Source organism: Chrysemys picta, chromosome 12, assembly GCF_011386835.1.
Source record: "Chrysemys picta bellii isolate R12L10 chromosome 12, ASM1138683v2, whole genome shotgun sequence".
Lineage (NCBI taxonomy): Eukaryota > Metazoa > Chordata > Testudines > Emydidae > Chrysemys > Chrysemys picta.
Window position 1 is genome coordinate 57,637,939 of NC_088802.1, and position 17,307 is coordinate 57,655,245.

At 43.0% G+C, this 17,307-nt stretch overlaps 1 protein-coding gene across 12 annotated transcripts in view; it reads right to left on the reverse strand.

Moving 5' to 3' along the window:
• Window positions 1-17,307, reverse strand: part of CCDC57 (coiled-coil domain containing 57) — a 109,227-nt gene that overhangs the window by 37,442 nt on the left and 54,478 nt on the right. For 11 of the 12 annotated variants that reach the window (XR_010591944.1, XM_042840885.2, XM_042840883.2 and 8 more), the window contains 3 exons: window positions 15,386-15,577; window positions 11,870-11,970; window positions 986-1,214 (listed from right to left, as the gene is read on the reverse strand). Coding sequence is in view for 11 of the 12 variants with exons in the window: in XM_042840885.2 (XP_042696819.1) it covers window positions 986-1,214; window positions 11,870-11,970; window positions 15,386-15,577 (522 nt within the window). In the remaining variant the exon portion in view is untranslated. The remainder of the gene's footprint in view (window positions 1-985; window positions 1,215-11,869; window positions 11,971-15,385; window positions 15,578-17,307) is intronic. The other variant, XM_065563833.1, reaches the window with a different exon arrangement.

The following is a 17,307-nucleotide window of genomic DNA, read 5'->3' on the forward strand; positions in this document are numbered from 1 at the left end:
CTCTGGCTCCATGCGCTCTAATGGTCCCCTCCAGTGCTCCAATGGGAGCTGCAGGAACGGTGCCTGCAGACAGGGCAGCGTGCAGAGCTGCCTGGCTGTGCCTCCACATAGGAGCCGGAGAAGGGACATGACAGTGCTTCCGGGAGCTGCTTGAGGTAAGCGCTGCTCGGAGCCTGCACCCTTGAGCCTCCCCCCATGCCCCAACCCCCTGCCCCAGCTCTGATCCCCCTCCCACACTCCAAACCCCTCGATCCCAGCCTGGAGCACCCTCCTGTACCCCAAATTCCTCAACCCCAGCCCCACCCCAGAGCCTGCATCCCCCCAGCCAGAGTCCTCACTTCCCCCACTGCACCCCACTCCCCCAACCCAGCCCAGAGCCCCCTCCCTCACCCTGAACTCCTAATTTCTGGCCCCACCCTGGAGCCTGCACCCCCAACTAGAGCCCCTCACCCCAACCCCAATTTTCTGAGCATTCATGGCCCGCCATACAATTTCTATTCCAGATGTGGCCCTTGGGCCAAAAAGTTTGCCCACCCCTGCACTGGCACCTAATTCTCACATTAGGAACAGAAATGCACTGTCTCAGAGATCAGCCTGCTCCCCGCACTTTACTTTCACATTAAGCCTTGTCTACACTACAGGAGAAATTCGATCTAAGCTATGCAATTTGGGCTACATGAATAGCGTAACTCAAATCGACATAGTTTAGATCTACTTACCATGGGATCCACACCACGCAATGTCGACGGGAGACACTCTCCTATTGACTCCTCCTACTCTTCTCGATCCAGCGGAGTCAATGGGAGAGCGATCTGCGTCGATTTAGTGGGTCTTCACTAGACCCGCTAAATTGACCAGCGATGCATCAATTGCCACTCATTGATCCCCTGGTAAGTGTAGACAAGCCCATCTAGCTCTCTACATGTCAAATCAGTGTGATTTACTCTCCCATCAGGAACAAAAGCCTTATATAGAATGAATTTACCTTCCTTTGATACTACACCAAGTTCTGCTCGAAGTCTGTTTCCCATTTCAATTAGTTGTTGCTTTTCTTGGCTCAGAATAGAGATCTTTCTCACTGCTTCCTTCAGTTTACTCTGCATCTGCTGTGCAGAGCAATTTATACAATGGTGGGGGCCATCGCCTGACTCCACCCCTGATAAATGTTGTCTGAGATCTACAATCTCGTCTTGAAGCCCTTTAATCACTGAACCCTGAATGGGAAAGAGACAGCATAAAAGTTCCTTTAATTTAAGGATAAGAGTAGGATACAAACTATTTTACTTAGAAGTTGGTTGTTCCCTCCCCCCCCCCCCCCCAAAAAGCCAAAAACAACAACAACAAAACAAAATAGTTGAATGGTAACACTTTCAACTGGAGCCGATACTGGAGCCCATTTTTAGTATTTCCATTAGCAATGTAGTCTACGGTATAAATTCAGCCAGGGCCTAAATCACCATCTGAAAAGATTAGAACAGTGGTCTTCATACACTAACATGGAATTCATTACTAGTAAATGTAATACCAGACATCTAGGAGGAGGAAAGAAAAAGCACAATTATAAAATGGAGAGCAGTAAGCCTGAGAAAGATCTTGAGAATGAGAATTCACAGTAGGCAGTAAATTAAATGCAAGCTCTTTGTGCAACACCCCAGTACAAAAAAAGTCATATTCTTGGATGTAATATATCACATACCAAAAAATGCTGTTAAAAATTAATGTTGCAAAGTCAAGCACTCAAAAGTTAGAAAATTCCAGAATTAAGTTGACCTGTGCAACCTTAATTTGGCTCACCTGTGCATATGCATTATGAGAATCTTTAATTACAAGTTCACTTTATTTTTTTCCCCCTGAAGATGACAAAAAAATTGCGGTAGTGATAAATAATGAAGAAGACAGGCCACTGATACAGACCTAGATCAGTTGGCAATCTGGGCACAAGCAAAGGAACAAAGAATGTGGGTCATACTTACAAAATGGGTGACTCTATCCTGGGAAGCAGTGGCTCCGAAAAAGATTTGGGAGTTGTGGTGGAGAACCAGCTGAACATGAACTCCCAATGGAACACTGTGGCCAAAAGGACTAATGTGATCGTTGGATGCATAAACAGGAGAATCTCGAGTAGGAGTATAGAGGTTGTTTTACCTCTGTATTTGGCACTGGTGCGATTGCTGTTACAGTACTGTGTCCGGTTCTGATATCCACAATTCAAGAAGAACGTTGATAAATTGGAGGGCTCAGAGAAGAGCCATGAGAATGATTAAAAGATTAGAAAACATGCCTTATAACAATAGACTCAAGGAGATCAAACTATTATAGCTTATCAAAGAGAAGGTTAAGGGGTGATTTAATCAGTCTATAAAGTATCTGCACATGAGGACTAAATATTTGATAATGAGCAGACAAAGATGTAACAAAATCCAGTAGCTGGAAGTTGAAGCTAGACCTGTTCAGACTGGACATAATGCATACATTTTAACAGAGTAATTAACCACTGGAACAATTCACCAAGAGTTGTGGTGGCTTCTCCATCAGTGGGAATTTTTAAATCAAGATTGAATTTTTTTAAAGCTATGCAATTGAAAAGGCATTATTTTGTTGAAGTTCTATGGGTTGCATTATGACGGAGGCCAGATTAGATGATCAGAATGGTTCCTTCAGGCCTTGGAATCTTTTACAAAACTGGATCTGTCTCATTCAGTGGGCTGGATAGATCAGGCTAACTAAATGGGTAGCTATTCACTATTTCTTTTATCCTCACCATTCAATGTGAGGCCTCAAGCTTTATATACTGCACATCATTTGAAACCTGCACTGAATACAGAATTATTAATTTCATCATAGACTTTTTAATGACACTCATCCCTGGAGTACTTAAATTCTTCACAAACATTAATTTTTACAACACCCCTATTTGGTAAGGTGGTACTATTAGCCCCGTTTTTACAGATGGAGAGTTAAGTCACAGAGAGATTAAAACTAAAATTGTCAAATGTCCACTAATGTTGAGTGCCAAAGTTGATGCGCCTAGAACCAGATTATTCAGAGTACTTAGCCTTTTAATAATGCTTTATATGTTTAAAGCACAGCTCCCATTTACTTAATTTACTGATGTGAATATGCAGCATTTCTGCAAATCAGGACCCAGGTGTCTCAAGATATGCACTCAGCAAATAAGGAATAAACAGCTGCCACCTGTGAAAAGTTTGGCTTATGTGATTTGCTCTGTAAACTGTATGCATGCATGGGGAGATGAAGACAAGAGTAGGACCCAGAGGGGCACCATGGTGCCCATGATCAGGCCAAGGGAGCAGATAGGAACTGGGGTGGTAGGCTGGGGCTGGGAGCAGCTACATTCTGTCGCTAATGAGAGAAACATGAACTGCAAGGATCCCCCTTCCCAACCTGGAACCAGTTCCTCTGAGTGTCAGTCACTCCCCTCATTCCCCATGCAGAGCACCCACTCTGTTCCCACTTCCATCTCTCTGCCCTGCCATTCAAAGTGTACTTTTGCCACATCTGATTGATTCTCTGACTACATTTGATCCTGTGCACTGGAGAAGACAGGGGTCATGAGGAAAAATAGTATGTGATCATATAACTAAAGACTGCTTCATAATACATATACACAAGGGAGGCAAATTAAGGTTGTTTGTAATTTGCTCAGTTTTTAAAAAAACAAAACTGACAAAATAAATAGAAATGTATTCATATGGAAGCATACTGAGCTCTACATGGGACATCAGTAGGACTGGAGTTAACACAGTAATTTACAGCTATAATAAACAATTATTCTGTGTGTGGACCAGCCATTAGCAGGGGAGGAGATACACAATTTGCCAGATATAGTAACTGCAAGGTACAGTGGAAGGTACAGACCCTTTTGCCTCTACTCAGTTCCAATCTGCCATGTTGCATTCTGTCCACTTTCCCTTTTGGTCCTATCCCTGCATAAACTGTCCCTATCCTACTCCGCTACCGCTGTCCCTTCAGCCTGTACTCTCCACATCCTTCCAGTCCTCTTCTCCATACCACTGTATTTGAATAAGTCAGGCTGCTTCCTTCTCCTCATGCTGCCCAGGCACCAGCACGAAAAGCATTGAGAGCACAGGAGAGAGAGTCTCTCTATTCTCAGTTATGGTGCTGGGTGCCACAGCAGTTCTTAACTGCTTGGAGGAGTAACTGTAGGAAATATCCTGCTCAGCCTCGCCTATCCTGAAGTCTGCCAAACCTTCTGAGTGGGGCCAGCTGGAGCCGCCCCGGGCTCTGCCCGCCCCGCTGCGGAGCTGCAGCCTCCAGGCTACAGAATAACGTCCACGTTTCGCTCCAGATCATCTCATCCTCCCAGGGGGAAGGAAATAGCTGTAGTGGAGCTGGCTCAGGTCATTGATAAGAATGTGAAATAGCGCAGGGCCAAGAACGAATCCTTGCGGGATGTACATTGGCCAAACTGGACTGTCACTACGCAAGAGGATAAATGGACACAAGTCAGATATCAGGAATGGCAATATACAAAAACCTGTAGGAGAACACTTCAACCTCCCTGGCCACACAATAGCAGATGTTAAGGTAGCCATCTTACAGCAAAAAAACTTCAGGACCAGACTCCAAAGAGAAACTGTTGAGCTCCAGTTCATTTGCAAATTTGACACCATCAGATCAGGATTAAACAAAGACTGTGAATGGCTATCCAACTACAGAAGCAGTTTCTCCTCCCTTGGTGTTCACACCTCAACTGCTAGCAGAGCACCTCACCCTCCCTGATTGAACTAACCTCGTTATCTCCAGACTGATTTATACCTGCCTCTGGAGATTTCCATTACTTGCATCTGAAGAAGTGAGGTTCTTACCCACGAAAGCTTATGCTCCCAATACTTCTGTTAGTCTTAAAGGTGCCCTCTGTTGCTTTTTTGTGTAGATAATGTTAGATAATGTGCAGACAATATGGAATGTAGACTAAGAGTCTACATAAGTGAGAAAAACAAGATATCAGAATGACCAATGTATAAACAAAATGCAGCTGTTGCTTATTATTGTCTGTAACAAAGGTATAAATGCTTGCTGTAATTGTTTACCTGTGAAGAGACCTGCCTAGGAGGGGGAGACCCTGTGTCCTAGTGCACTCTCTTCCTTTACACAGCTGTTAAAGAGAATAAAGTATCTGACTTTGCTGTACCCAAACAAAGAGTGAGAACGCTGTTATTCTCCGAAACAACCACCACACCCAGCCACAAGAGGATACCAGTTGGCGAGTTGCTTCTGGGCATGTGGGGCTTGCTCAGGAGTTGGACTCCTTGACAACTCATACATGGAAATGCCTCAACAGTTTTTGCTGAAACTTTCCGAGACACCTGACAAGGAAAAATTCAGTCCAAATGGCTAAAGCTAGGCAGTTATAACAAACTGAACACAGGTTCTTATAATGGAAAGTATTAGGCAACCTTAACTACCACCACTGCCTATATTTACATACTAAAAATCTATGTTAAAAGAACATTATTTAAGGTACAAAGTCAAACACTTGAAAGTTAGGAAATGGAAAAATTTAGATTGTCCATGCAATCTTAATTCTGCCCCATAGGACATGTGTATTTTGACACAGTCTTTAATTAAATGACCACCTACTATTTTTTCCACAGCATTTGTCTTATTCAGAACAGAGGATGGCCAGTGCTCAAGGAATGAGGCAGCAGTATTTTTATTCCCATTATTCAATTAATGTCCATTGCGTTATTTACTGCATGTTATCCAATGTCTCAATTAATACAGATTTATTTCACCATGCTCTTTTCCAGGACACTAGACCCCATAGTACTTGAGTGCCTCACAAATATTCATTAATATATCTTCACAATAAATGTTGAGATAGAAGAACAGTATTATCCCCATTTTACACATGGAGAAACTCAGTCAAAGACTTGACATGAGACCACATAGTGAATAACTGGCAGAGTCAGGTCTAGAACTCTGTCCCTCTGTTCTCATTCCTCCAGAACACTGTCTTACTGCTGGAGGTGCTGAGCACTCACAGCTTCCATTGACTTCAGTTGCAGTTGTGAGAGCTCAGTACTTCTACATTCAGTCCCCAGGTGTGTCAACCTAGGCAACCAGAAAACGAAGAACACAAACTTAGTGCTCATTGTAGTAGAGAGGGAGTGAGCCAGAAACATGAGGCCTGGTATAAAAGGCCTAGTGATAGAACCAACATGCACAAGGTAAGTGGTGGAGCAAATAATTAAGCAATCAATTTGCAAACATCTAGAAGATAATAAGGTGATAAGGAACAGTCAGCATGGATTTGTCAAGAACAAATCGTGTCAAACCAACCTGATAGCTTTCTTTGACAGGGTAACAAGCCTTGTGGATAGTGGGGAAGCGGTAGATGTGGTATATCTTGACTTTAGTAAAGCTTTTGATACTGTCTCACATGACCTTCTCATAAACAAACTAGGAAAATGCAACCTAGATGGAGGAGCTACATAAGGTGGGTGCAAAACTGGTTAGAAAACCATTCCCAGAGAGTAGTTATCAGTGGTTTACAGTCATGCTGGAAGGACATAAAGAGTGGGGTCCTGCAGGGATCAGTTCTGGGTCTGATTCTGTTCAATATCTTCATAAATGATTTAGATAATGGTATAGTGAGTACACTTATAAAGTTTACAGATGATACCAAGCTAGGAGGGGTTGCAAGTGATTTGGAGGATAGGATTAAAATTCAAAATGATCTGGACAAACTGGAGAAATGGTCTGAAGTAAATAGGATGAAATTCAATAAGGACAAATGCAAAGTACTCCATTTAGGAAGGAACAATTGGTTGCACACATACATGGGAAATGACTGCCTAGGAAGGAGTAATGTGGAAAGGGATCTGGGGGTCATAGTGGACCACAAGCTAAATATGAGTCAGTGTAACACTGTTGCCAAAAAAACAAACATCATTCTGGGATGTATTAGCAGAAGTATTGTGAGCAAGACACAAGAAGTAATTCTTCCGCTCTACTCTGCGCTAATTAGGTCTCAACTGGAATACTGTGTCCAGTTCTGGGTGCCACATTTCAGGAAGAATGTGGACAAATTAGAGAGAGACCAGAAAAGAGCAACAAAAATGATTAAAGGTCTAGAAAACATGACCTATGAGGGAAGATTGAAAAAATTGGGTTTGTTCAGTCTGGAGAAGAGAAGACTGAGAGGGGACATGATAACAGTTTTCAAGTACATAAAAGCTTGTTATAAGGAGGAGGGAGAAAAATTGCTCTTCTTAACCTCTGAAGGTAGGACTAGAAACAATGGACTTAAATTGCAGCAAGGGCAGTTTAGGTTGCGCATTAGGAAAAACTTCCTAACTATCAGAGTGGTTAAGAAGTGGAATAAGTTGCCTAGGGAGGTTGTGGAATCTCCATCATTGGAGATTTTTAAGAATCCATGCAAGATATTGAAAGATATAATCACATAACCAGAGTATAACTTTGAAATATTAAGAGAAATTGCTTAAAAATGGGAGAGGGGTGGAATTCCATGAATAATGTATGCTAATCCGGACGTGAAATTTTTGAAACTGATCAAACATGAAAACCCTCCAACTCAGAGAAACATGGAAGAAATTTCTTATACACTATTGCCATCTACTGGATAACAATGGAAGCAGCAGATAAACTAAGCTGAAATCAGAGTGCCCTGAAAATCAGTACCCAATAGAAAATAAGAAGATTGCCCTCATGTGGACCCTAGAGCTGAATGAATTTATATAGAAGCTGCAGAATCCAGAAGTGCTACCAACACTTGGACCAGCTGTGTAGAAAAGACCCAGTTCCAGGGTTAACAGGACAAAGAAGAAACTATACGATTTCATTTCAAAGATTGTATTTCTCTTTCTGTTCTTGAATATAAATAACTGAAAGTTCTCTTGTTGAGTCCACACTCTTTAGTGAGACCTCATGTTTTGGATTTTAACTAATTAATGCTACATGCGTGCTCTCCTTTGTAAGCCCAAGCAAAGCGGCCTAAGAGAGATTTAAATAACAACTTTCCGTAATTGCTTTTGACATTTTAAACTTGACTTTTCCATACCAAACTATTCAAATAGCAGGGACCTCACTCTTAAAAGAGTCTTTAAAATAAAACATCCTTACTTCTTGGAATAAGAAATGTGTTAGCAGTATTAAAGAAGTGATGATTGATGAGCATAAGAAAATGTAATAAGAATCTTGATCATTTGTATTGATATATCGTATAACTGCTGAGACTCAAACTTACCCTATGACAATTGCTGGAGAGACTGCATTTGTGTGTTCTGTACATACCTAGAAAATTTGATGTATGTAACTGTGTATATACTTATGTAGTTTTGGATGAATGAATAAAGTGTTGATTAAAAACACTAGGTGTCCTGATTTAAGAAATACTGGGTCCAAGGTAAAAATTGACCTGAAAAGAACCTAGAGTTAAAATTAATAAGCTCAGGCCTTGTCTACACTGCCACTTTACAGTGCTGAAACTTTCTCGCTCAGGGGTGTGAAAAACACCCCCTGGAGTGATGCACGTTTCAGCGCTGTAAAGTGGCAGTATAGACAGTGCACCAGCGCTGGGAGCTATTCCCCTCGTGGGGGTGGGTTATTTTTACAGCGCTAGGAGAGCTCTCTCCCACTGCTGGCGCTGGTGCCGCGACTACACAGCCACGTTAAAGCGCTGCCATGGCAGCGCTTTAACATTGGTAGTTAAGACATACCCTAATTCTCCCTGAACTCAATAAAAATGGGTTATCCTGATTAAATTCCATCACAATAGTGACCATAAACACTTATCAAATTGGCAAGTCTAGTCTGTTAGATTTCAGCTTTAAAATCTAACTGGCAACTTAGCAAATCCATAAAATTGACCCCTATTCATGCTCACAACTGGAAAACATATTATATAGAAGTACAGCATTGTGATGTGTCATTCCATATTCTTTATGAAAATATGCTTATACTATGAATATGACATAACTGATATATACTTTATGCAAAATGGCTCATGCGAGATATCATTGGAAAGGTTATGATTTACTGAATATGATTATCCAATTTGTATGCCTGTATCATTTCTGTATCTGAAGTTAGGAATATTGACTATGTATCTGTATTTCAACTGTGCTACTTTGGGTGACGCCAACTGCTAACACTTCAGGTACAACAATGGAAAAGCCAGACAGGGTGGATGGCCCATCAGTGAGGACAATGGACTGTGAAAAGCTTGGCTTTCCTGTGGACACTCCATACTGCCACTTACTCATGGACGCTGTGATACTACAGAGTCAGGTGGTCTTGTAACCTGATACTAAAACATTTCCTGGGACTTCTTATAACTTTCCACTGTAAGGGAAGGGGGATCAAGTATGGGAAACAAAGGAATCCTGCCTTAAGTAAATCCTATTTAAGGGTGGGGAGGAAGGCAAACTGGACTCCTCTCCATGGCTGTCTGCCCAAGAAGAAAGACTGCAAACGCCACCTGAAGGGAAGGCAAAGGGGGAGTCCAGACTGAGACAGCGGTCCAGTCTGAAAAGGAATGTAACTGGAACTCTGAATCACAGAAACTTTGCAACCTGCCTGCAACAACATCTAGGGTGAGAAATACTATTTGTAACCAATTTCTTTAGTGAAACTAGCTTAGTTTGCGTGTTTGATTTCGTTTGGTCAGTAATCTGCTTTGTTCTGTTTGTTACCCCTTTTACCACTTAAAATCTGTCTCTTATAGTTAATAAAATTTGTTTTGTTTATTATTAAACCCAGTTTCTGTAATTTCTAACTGGGGGGGCAAGAAGTGTGCACACCTCTCTCTACATTGAGGGAGGGGGCGAATTTCATAAAAGCTTTGGGTTGTATCCCTTAAAAGGAGTGAGCATCAGAGTGTTGGAGCAAGTCCCTTAAACTGAGTCTTCCCAGAGTGATCTGCAGCTGGGTGTGGCCCTGCCTGTGTGGGTTAGAGGCAGCTTTAATTGCCTGGCTCAGCAAGACAGGTTAAAGGGGGCCCAAACTGGCAGAACAGGTAGACTCAGTGCTATCTCAGCACATCAGGTGGCTTCCTAAGGGGCATAACTATCAGAAGCATAACCACTCAACATATGAAAACTAAGTTCTTGACAGTAAAATGATCTACATCAGAGGTTCTCAACCTGTGGTCTGCGGACCGAGCTCCATTCAGGTGGTCCACAGATAGTTCCCTCTAAGGTGCACGCCTGGGCGGCCGCACACAAGACATTGACAGGCCACCCACCTAATTAGTGGAGCTGTGAAGGTGTGGCTTCACTAATTAGGTGCCTGGACCTGGAGAAGACACACATGTAAGGTGAGGTGGTGGCCTTGGAGGGAATAGGTGGTAGGGGGCAGTGGGTGAGAAGAGCGGGTGGGGTGAATTTGGGATGTGCAGGGCTGCGGCAGCCAGAGAAAGAGATGACTTTCCCCAGCTCCAGGGCTGTGGCTGCCAGGGAGAGACAGTCCTCCTTCCGAGCCCCAGCTCGGGAGCTGCTGCAGCGGGGGAGAGAGGGAGAGACAGAGACCACCCTTTAACATTCTCTTTGTTAAGTTAAGTGAGCTCCTTAAGTCTATCCATTAAGGCATGTTTTTTACTCTTTTAAGCAGTTTTATGGCTCTAGCGGACAGCAAATCAGACATGAGTTTATCAAAGTGATATAGTTGTAAAAAAAAACAATGAATGTAGTTTGAATTGCATATAAAAACCATCACACATTATGAAACATCAACATAATAGTTCTGCTTTCTTTCTAGGACTCTGGTGAGATCACACCTAAAATACTGCATTCAAGTCTGTGTGTCTCATTACAGGAAAGATATTGAAATATTTGTGGGAGTTCAGAAAAGAGCAATACAAATTATTGGGGGATGGAAGAATCAATTTATGAGAAAAGACTAAAAGAGTGAGATCTGCATAGTTTAGACAAGCAACAACAAAAGGTAGTAGGCATGACAAAATATCTGAAAAGTGTAAACATCAAGAAAGGACATGAACCAGGGACAGTACCAGACACCAGCTTGCCCCAGGACTGGAGGAACATAAAGTTGGCTTAAAGCCATCTTTATTTCCTCTCCAGTCTTGGACAGCACTGATTAGCCAGATGGAGGATGTCACAGGGTGTACCTGCCCTATAGCACCCCAAGTGGACCAAGCCTCAGTTTTCCCATACATCATCAATAAGTTAAACAAGGCTTTACAAAGTGAACAAGGCCCCTTCTGAAGGCCTAATGAAAATACAAGAAAACCTTCACCTCAGCATCCTAGCTGGGCAACAGAGTCAATCTTAGATTATCTGTTCCAACCAGGGGCCGCTACTCCCCTCCAACAGGGTTCTCTTGGCTCAGTACCTTCCCTGGAGTCAGGCCTCTTGCCAGTTATGTGAGGAGAATCTTTTGCTGGTGCCAGAGGTCTGTGGAGATCTGTCAGCTGCAGCTCAGCATATAGCTCCTAACAGGCTGGGCTTCCTGCCACAGTTCAGGAGTTCTCCGTCCCCCACAGCACACCTTCCAGGCCCCTGCTCTGCTGAGCTCTCCTGCTTTGCTCTTGTGGGAGTACTTCTGCTCAGGAGCTTCCTGTCTCTAGGGACCACCTCAGCTGAGCCCTGGTAATCCTTTAGCAGGCTTAGTACCCAACCAGCTACCTACAGATCTAATTACTTCCAGGTAGATCTGAATTGGCTCATTCTCCCTTACAGGAATCTATCACAGTAGGCCAGTCCCTGACACCTTTGTAAAGGCCAGCCTGTGCGACAGATCTTGCTCCATATACTGAACATTTTACCCACAAAGAAAATTTGTATAACAAAAATATATAAAATAGCAAAGATAACAGCTTTGGGTAGCTCAAGATTCTTCATACCTTTTGTATGTGCTGTGTTACCATGGCATCCAAGGGTGCTGTTCTGGCTTCCAGCTTCTTCAAAGGAGCTCCAGAGAAAACTTCATGAGCACAAAATGCACCTGAAAGAAAAAAGGTAAATAAAGCAAAAAAACACCACAACATATTAGCACCTACAAGAACTACACCATGGATCAAGAATCTTTTATTTGAGGGATTTAAATAGCAACTATCTGGTCTGATTTCAACACAGGTATATTGTTCCAGCAGAGGTAATGAATATTTTATAGTAGACAGTCCTGAACATGCAGATACAGTAGGGTAACTTAACAGTATATGGTTATTATTTGTCTTTGACAGACAGAAATACTTCTAGATAATACAACAGGGCTCATGCTTCATAAATCATGAGCATTCACCTCTCAATAACTTTGTTTAAAGGGTGCTACATCGGCGGAAATAATCTTGGGCACCTGGTATTCACATTCCAAAATTAGTTCCAAATGTAAATAGGATGATTAGGAGATGGTAGCCTTAGGGCTGGTCCACACTAAGCCCCTAGTTCAAACTAAGATACTTCGACTTCAGCTACGTGAATAACGTAGCTGAAGTCGAAGTATCTTATTTCGAACTTAAAGGTACTTACCGCGGGTCCACACGCGGCAGGCAGGCTCCCACGTCGACTCCGCCTACTCCTCTCGCGGAGCAGGATTACCGGCGTCGACAGCGAGCACTTCCGGGATCGATTTATCGCGTCTAGACAAGACGCGATAAATCGATCCCAGAAGATCGATTGCTTGCCGCCGAACCAGCAGGTAAGTATAAACGTACCCTTAGAGTCAGCATATTTATTTTCAATAACCCTTGGAACACTTTTTCCAGAAGACTAGAAAAAACTAATGTTGTGCCAATATTTTAAAAGGGTGGACCCGACAACCCAGGAAATTATAGGACTGTCAGCCTGACATTGATCCTGGGCAAAACAACAGAACAGCTGATATAACTCATATGGGGGGGAGAGATAGCTCAGTGGTTTGCGCACTGGCCTACTAAACCCAGGGTTGTGAGTTCAGTCCTTGAAGGGGCCACTTAGGGATCTGGGGCAAAATCAGTACTTGCTAGTGAAGGCAAGGGGCTGGACTCAACAACCTTTCAGGGTCCCTTCCAGTTCTATGAGATTGGTATATCTCCATATATATTTTTTAATTAATTAAGAGAGTAATATAATTAATGCCAATAAACATGGATTTATGGAAAATAGCTCCTGTCACGCTAATGTGATATCTTTTTATGATGAGATTACAAATGTGATTGATCAAGGTAATAATACAAATATAATATTCTTAGACTTCTGTAAAGGCATTTGACTTGGTGCTACATAACATTTTGATTAAGAAACTAGAATACAAAATCAACATGTCATACATTAAATGGAGTAAAAGCTGGCTAACTGATAGGTCTCTAAATGTAACTGTAAATCGACAATCATCATTGAACGGGTGTTTCTTTTAGTGGGGTCCCTCAGGGATCAGTTCTTGACCCTACACTATTAAACATTTTAATCAGAAAACAAAATCAACACTGATAAAGTTTGCAGATGACACAAAGATTGAAGAAGTGGAAAAAAATAAAGAGGATATGTCACTGATAGCGATCTGGATCGCTTGGTAAGCTTGGTACAGGCAAACAGTATGTGTTTTTATATGGCCAAATGTAAATGTATACATCTAGCAACAAAGAATGTAGATCATCCTATAAATATGGCCAACTCTATCCTGGGAATTCAGTGGCTAATCAGCTGGATGCATATTATTTGGACCTGCTGATTTTAAAATTTCTACTTTAGTAGCAGCTCTTTAATATCCTCCAGAGATACTATTAGACTAGAAAGAGTGTCATCGTTATAAGTAGTGCCCTTTGTTTTCAGGTTTTACCATAAACCCTCCAAAAAAATGTAGGTTTTGAAAAATCCAGTATTCAGATTTTTCCATTTTCTATCTGGATTTTGTACCTGCTCAAACTCCCCAGGCCTGTTTGCAGACTCCATAACAGAAAGCACAGTGCACCTGCACGGGGGAGGGTAAGTGCCAGTTGGTGACCATTGCAGCTGCGCAAGATGGGCAAGGAGCCTGCTGAGACCACTGACTGCTGCAATGATAGGCTACAAGGAGTGGAAGGCTGCACCTGGTGAGTACTGGCCCCCTCCTGACCGCAGCCATTCAGCACGGCCCAGGGCAAAGACTCCTGTCTGCTCCCCCAATCTCTGTCTCCCTCCCCACTTCCAGACCCCCTCCCCCCTGTGCATGCCAGGAAGCCCATCTCTCTCCACCAGTCCACTTCCCCTATCTACCACTCCCACCCACCAGGTACCTCCCTCCCCAACTTCCCCCCCATGAATGCTGGGCACCCCTTCCCCCATCTGACACCTCCTCCCCCTGCCACCGAATCAGGTACCCCTAGCCCCCACAGACACCCCTCTCCCTGCCACCCCACCCCCCATTTCCCCTTTCTGTGATAATTCCTGTGAGCAGCTCTGTCTGGAGACATGTCATTGTCTGGAGAGGAGCCCCAGAGCACAAAACTCCATCCACTGCACCACCAGACAGAGCTCCTGCCTGCCCCTGGGCCAGGAACAGTTGTTCTATCTCCCTGTGGCCCTGAGGAGTAGACCTGGAGAGCACACGATGTGGGGAGGAGGGTAATGGCAGCCCCCCTGCTGTTTGCAAATCAGTGACTGGGAACTGCTCTCTCCTGACTCCCTGCCCCTGTGTCCCACCTCTGTGACAGGAAAGATGATTTTGGGATCCATGAGTATTGGGGACCTTCCCTCTTCTCACTGGGCACCCCTTACTCACCACCCACAGACCCCAGTGATAGCCTGTGTGAGAAGCTGGGTCCAGGGATATGTCCAAGACTTCAGGAGAACAAGCCTTGGAAAAGACACTTTTCCTACACTCCCTAGGACTTTTGGAATTTACACTTGATACAAGAGGCCTCAGTGTAACTGTAAAAGTCACCCAAAGTAATTAGGCATTAGAGATAATGATTTCATAAACAATAAACTCTTACTTTTCTCTCTGTTGCTTTTTTCTCTCTTCCTGTTCCCCAGTATTAACCCTGATATTCACCTAGAAAACTGTGAAGTTAATTTTTTACACTCCTCTTTGGCTGTTTATTAATTTTTTATATAAACACTGCTAAATTCCCAGAAAATTAAATTATATGATATGACTACTGCAGGGGGCAGGAAGGGCAGGTGTGGAGTGAAGCAGAAGTGAGGAGGATGTGAGGGAGGGGATGGAGGAGTAGTAGGTTGGAGCAAACAGCCAATCAGCACAGGGCAGAGAAAAAGTCTGAGAACATTCCGCAGTTTTAACTGGAATGTCAAGAGTGCCAAAAGTATGCTTTGGCTGCTTCTGCTCCTACCAGCAGGAGTCTGAGGCTGGTTCTCCTTTGCAGTTCTCCTACAAGGCCACATGGCAGGGAGGCACCAACTGGATCCTAGTTGAGATTAATGCTAAAACATGTTTCTCTTACCATTAGTTTCCTGGAAATTGTGGGTGTGGAGCTGAGTGATGGGTGTAGCTGAGTGGTGCTGAGTGCTGGATGGGTCATGGGATGGAGCAGATGATTTTCTGGAAAATTTAAATGCCTTTTCTAGTTGCTCTTCCATTATCCAGTATTTATGCTTTAACTTTCTTATTTCCTCTTCCAGGGATTGAACATAATCTACAAACATAAAAAAATGATCTTGGAAAAGGTATTTTAACTTAAACAAGCAATTAAATCATAGTGAGTTTGGCAGACCACTTGCTAGAGAATTTCCTTTTATCCAATCATACAGTTCTAGAGTTAGAAGGGACCGCAAGGATCATCTTAGTCTAACCCCTGCCAAAGTGCAGGATTTGTTGTGTCTAAACCATCCAAGGCAGATGGCTATCCAGCCTCCTTTTGAAAACCTCCAGTGAAGAAGCTTCCATAGCCTCCCTAGGTAGTCTGTTCCATTGTCCTACTGTTAGGACCAGTTAGGAAAATTTTCCTGAGATTTAATCTAAATCTGCTATGCTGTAGTTTGAAATCATTGCCTTTTGTGGCAAAAGGAGAACATTTCTCCGTCTTTTTTATTGCAGCCTTTCAAGTATTTGAAGACCACAATCATATCCCCCTTAATCTCCTCTTTTCCAAACTAAACAGACCCATTTCCTTCAGACTTTGCTCATATGGGTTGCATTCCATCCCTTTGATCATCTTTGACACTCGCCTCTGGATCCTTTCCAGTTTCTCTACATCCTTTCTATACACTGGTGACCAAAACTGGACAGTTCTCCAGCTGAGGCCTAACCAGCACCAAGTAGAGCAGTACTATCACTTCCCATGGTTTTCATGCTATGCCTCTGTTAATGCAACCTAAAATTGCATTTGCTTTTTTTGCAACACCATCGCATTGCTGACTCATGTTGAGGTGGTGATCCACGACAACTCCCAGATCCTTCTTAGCTGTGCTGCTGCCAAGCCAGTTTCCCCCAATTCTGTATTTGTGCATTTGATTTTTTCCCCCTAAGTGTAGCACCTTACGTTTGTCTTTGTTGAATTTCACTTTGTTGTCTATAGCCCGGTTCTCCAGTTTAGCAAGATCGCTCTGAATTTTAGCTCTATCCTCCAAAGTGTTGGCAGCCTCCCTAGCTTTGTGTCACCTGCAAACTTGATCAGATCCCTGTGGAATCCCACTTGAGACATCCGTCCAACCCAACAACCTGATTCCATTAATAGTTACTCTTTGTTTGCAGTTGTTTAACCAATTATGTATCCACTTAGTGGGAGTTCTGTCGAGCCTGCATTTCTTCAGCTTACTTATCAGAATGGCATATGGGACTGTATCAAAAGCCTTGATGAAGTCCAGGTATGTTATGTCCAACACATTCCCCCATCCACCAAATCAGTTGCCCTGTCAAAGAAGGAAACCAAGCTGGTTTTGCATGATTTGTTCTAGTGATCACCCCTTCATCCTCCGGGTATTCGCAAACTGAATGTTTTATACATCGCTCTAGTAGCTTCCCAGGTATTGAAGTCAAGCTGACTGGTCTCTAGTTCCCCAGCTCCTCCTTTTTCCCCCTTTTATAAATGGGCATTACATTAGCCCTTCTCCAGTCTTCTGGGACCTCTCCTGTCATCCATAAGTTCGTAAATATTATTGCCAGTGGCGCAGAGAATTCTTCAGCTAATTCTTTCAGTACCCTCGGGTGAACAGCATCAGATCCAGCTGATAAGAGTACTATATCCTCCAACTGCTGGAAACAGAAACAACTGAGCTCTGGCAGCTGGAAACTTTTTATATATAGGAAGATGGTGTCAACAAAAAGGCTCAATGGTATTGTCTTCAGCTATTAGCAGGGAAGAACTATATGCACATATCAGAACTAGCATAGAAGATTGAAGAGAGAAATGTCCTTTAGAATTAA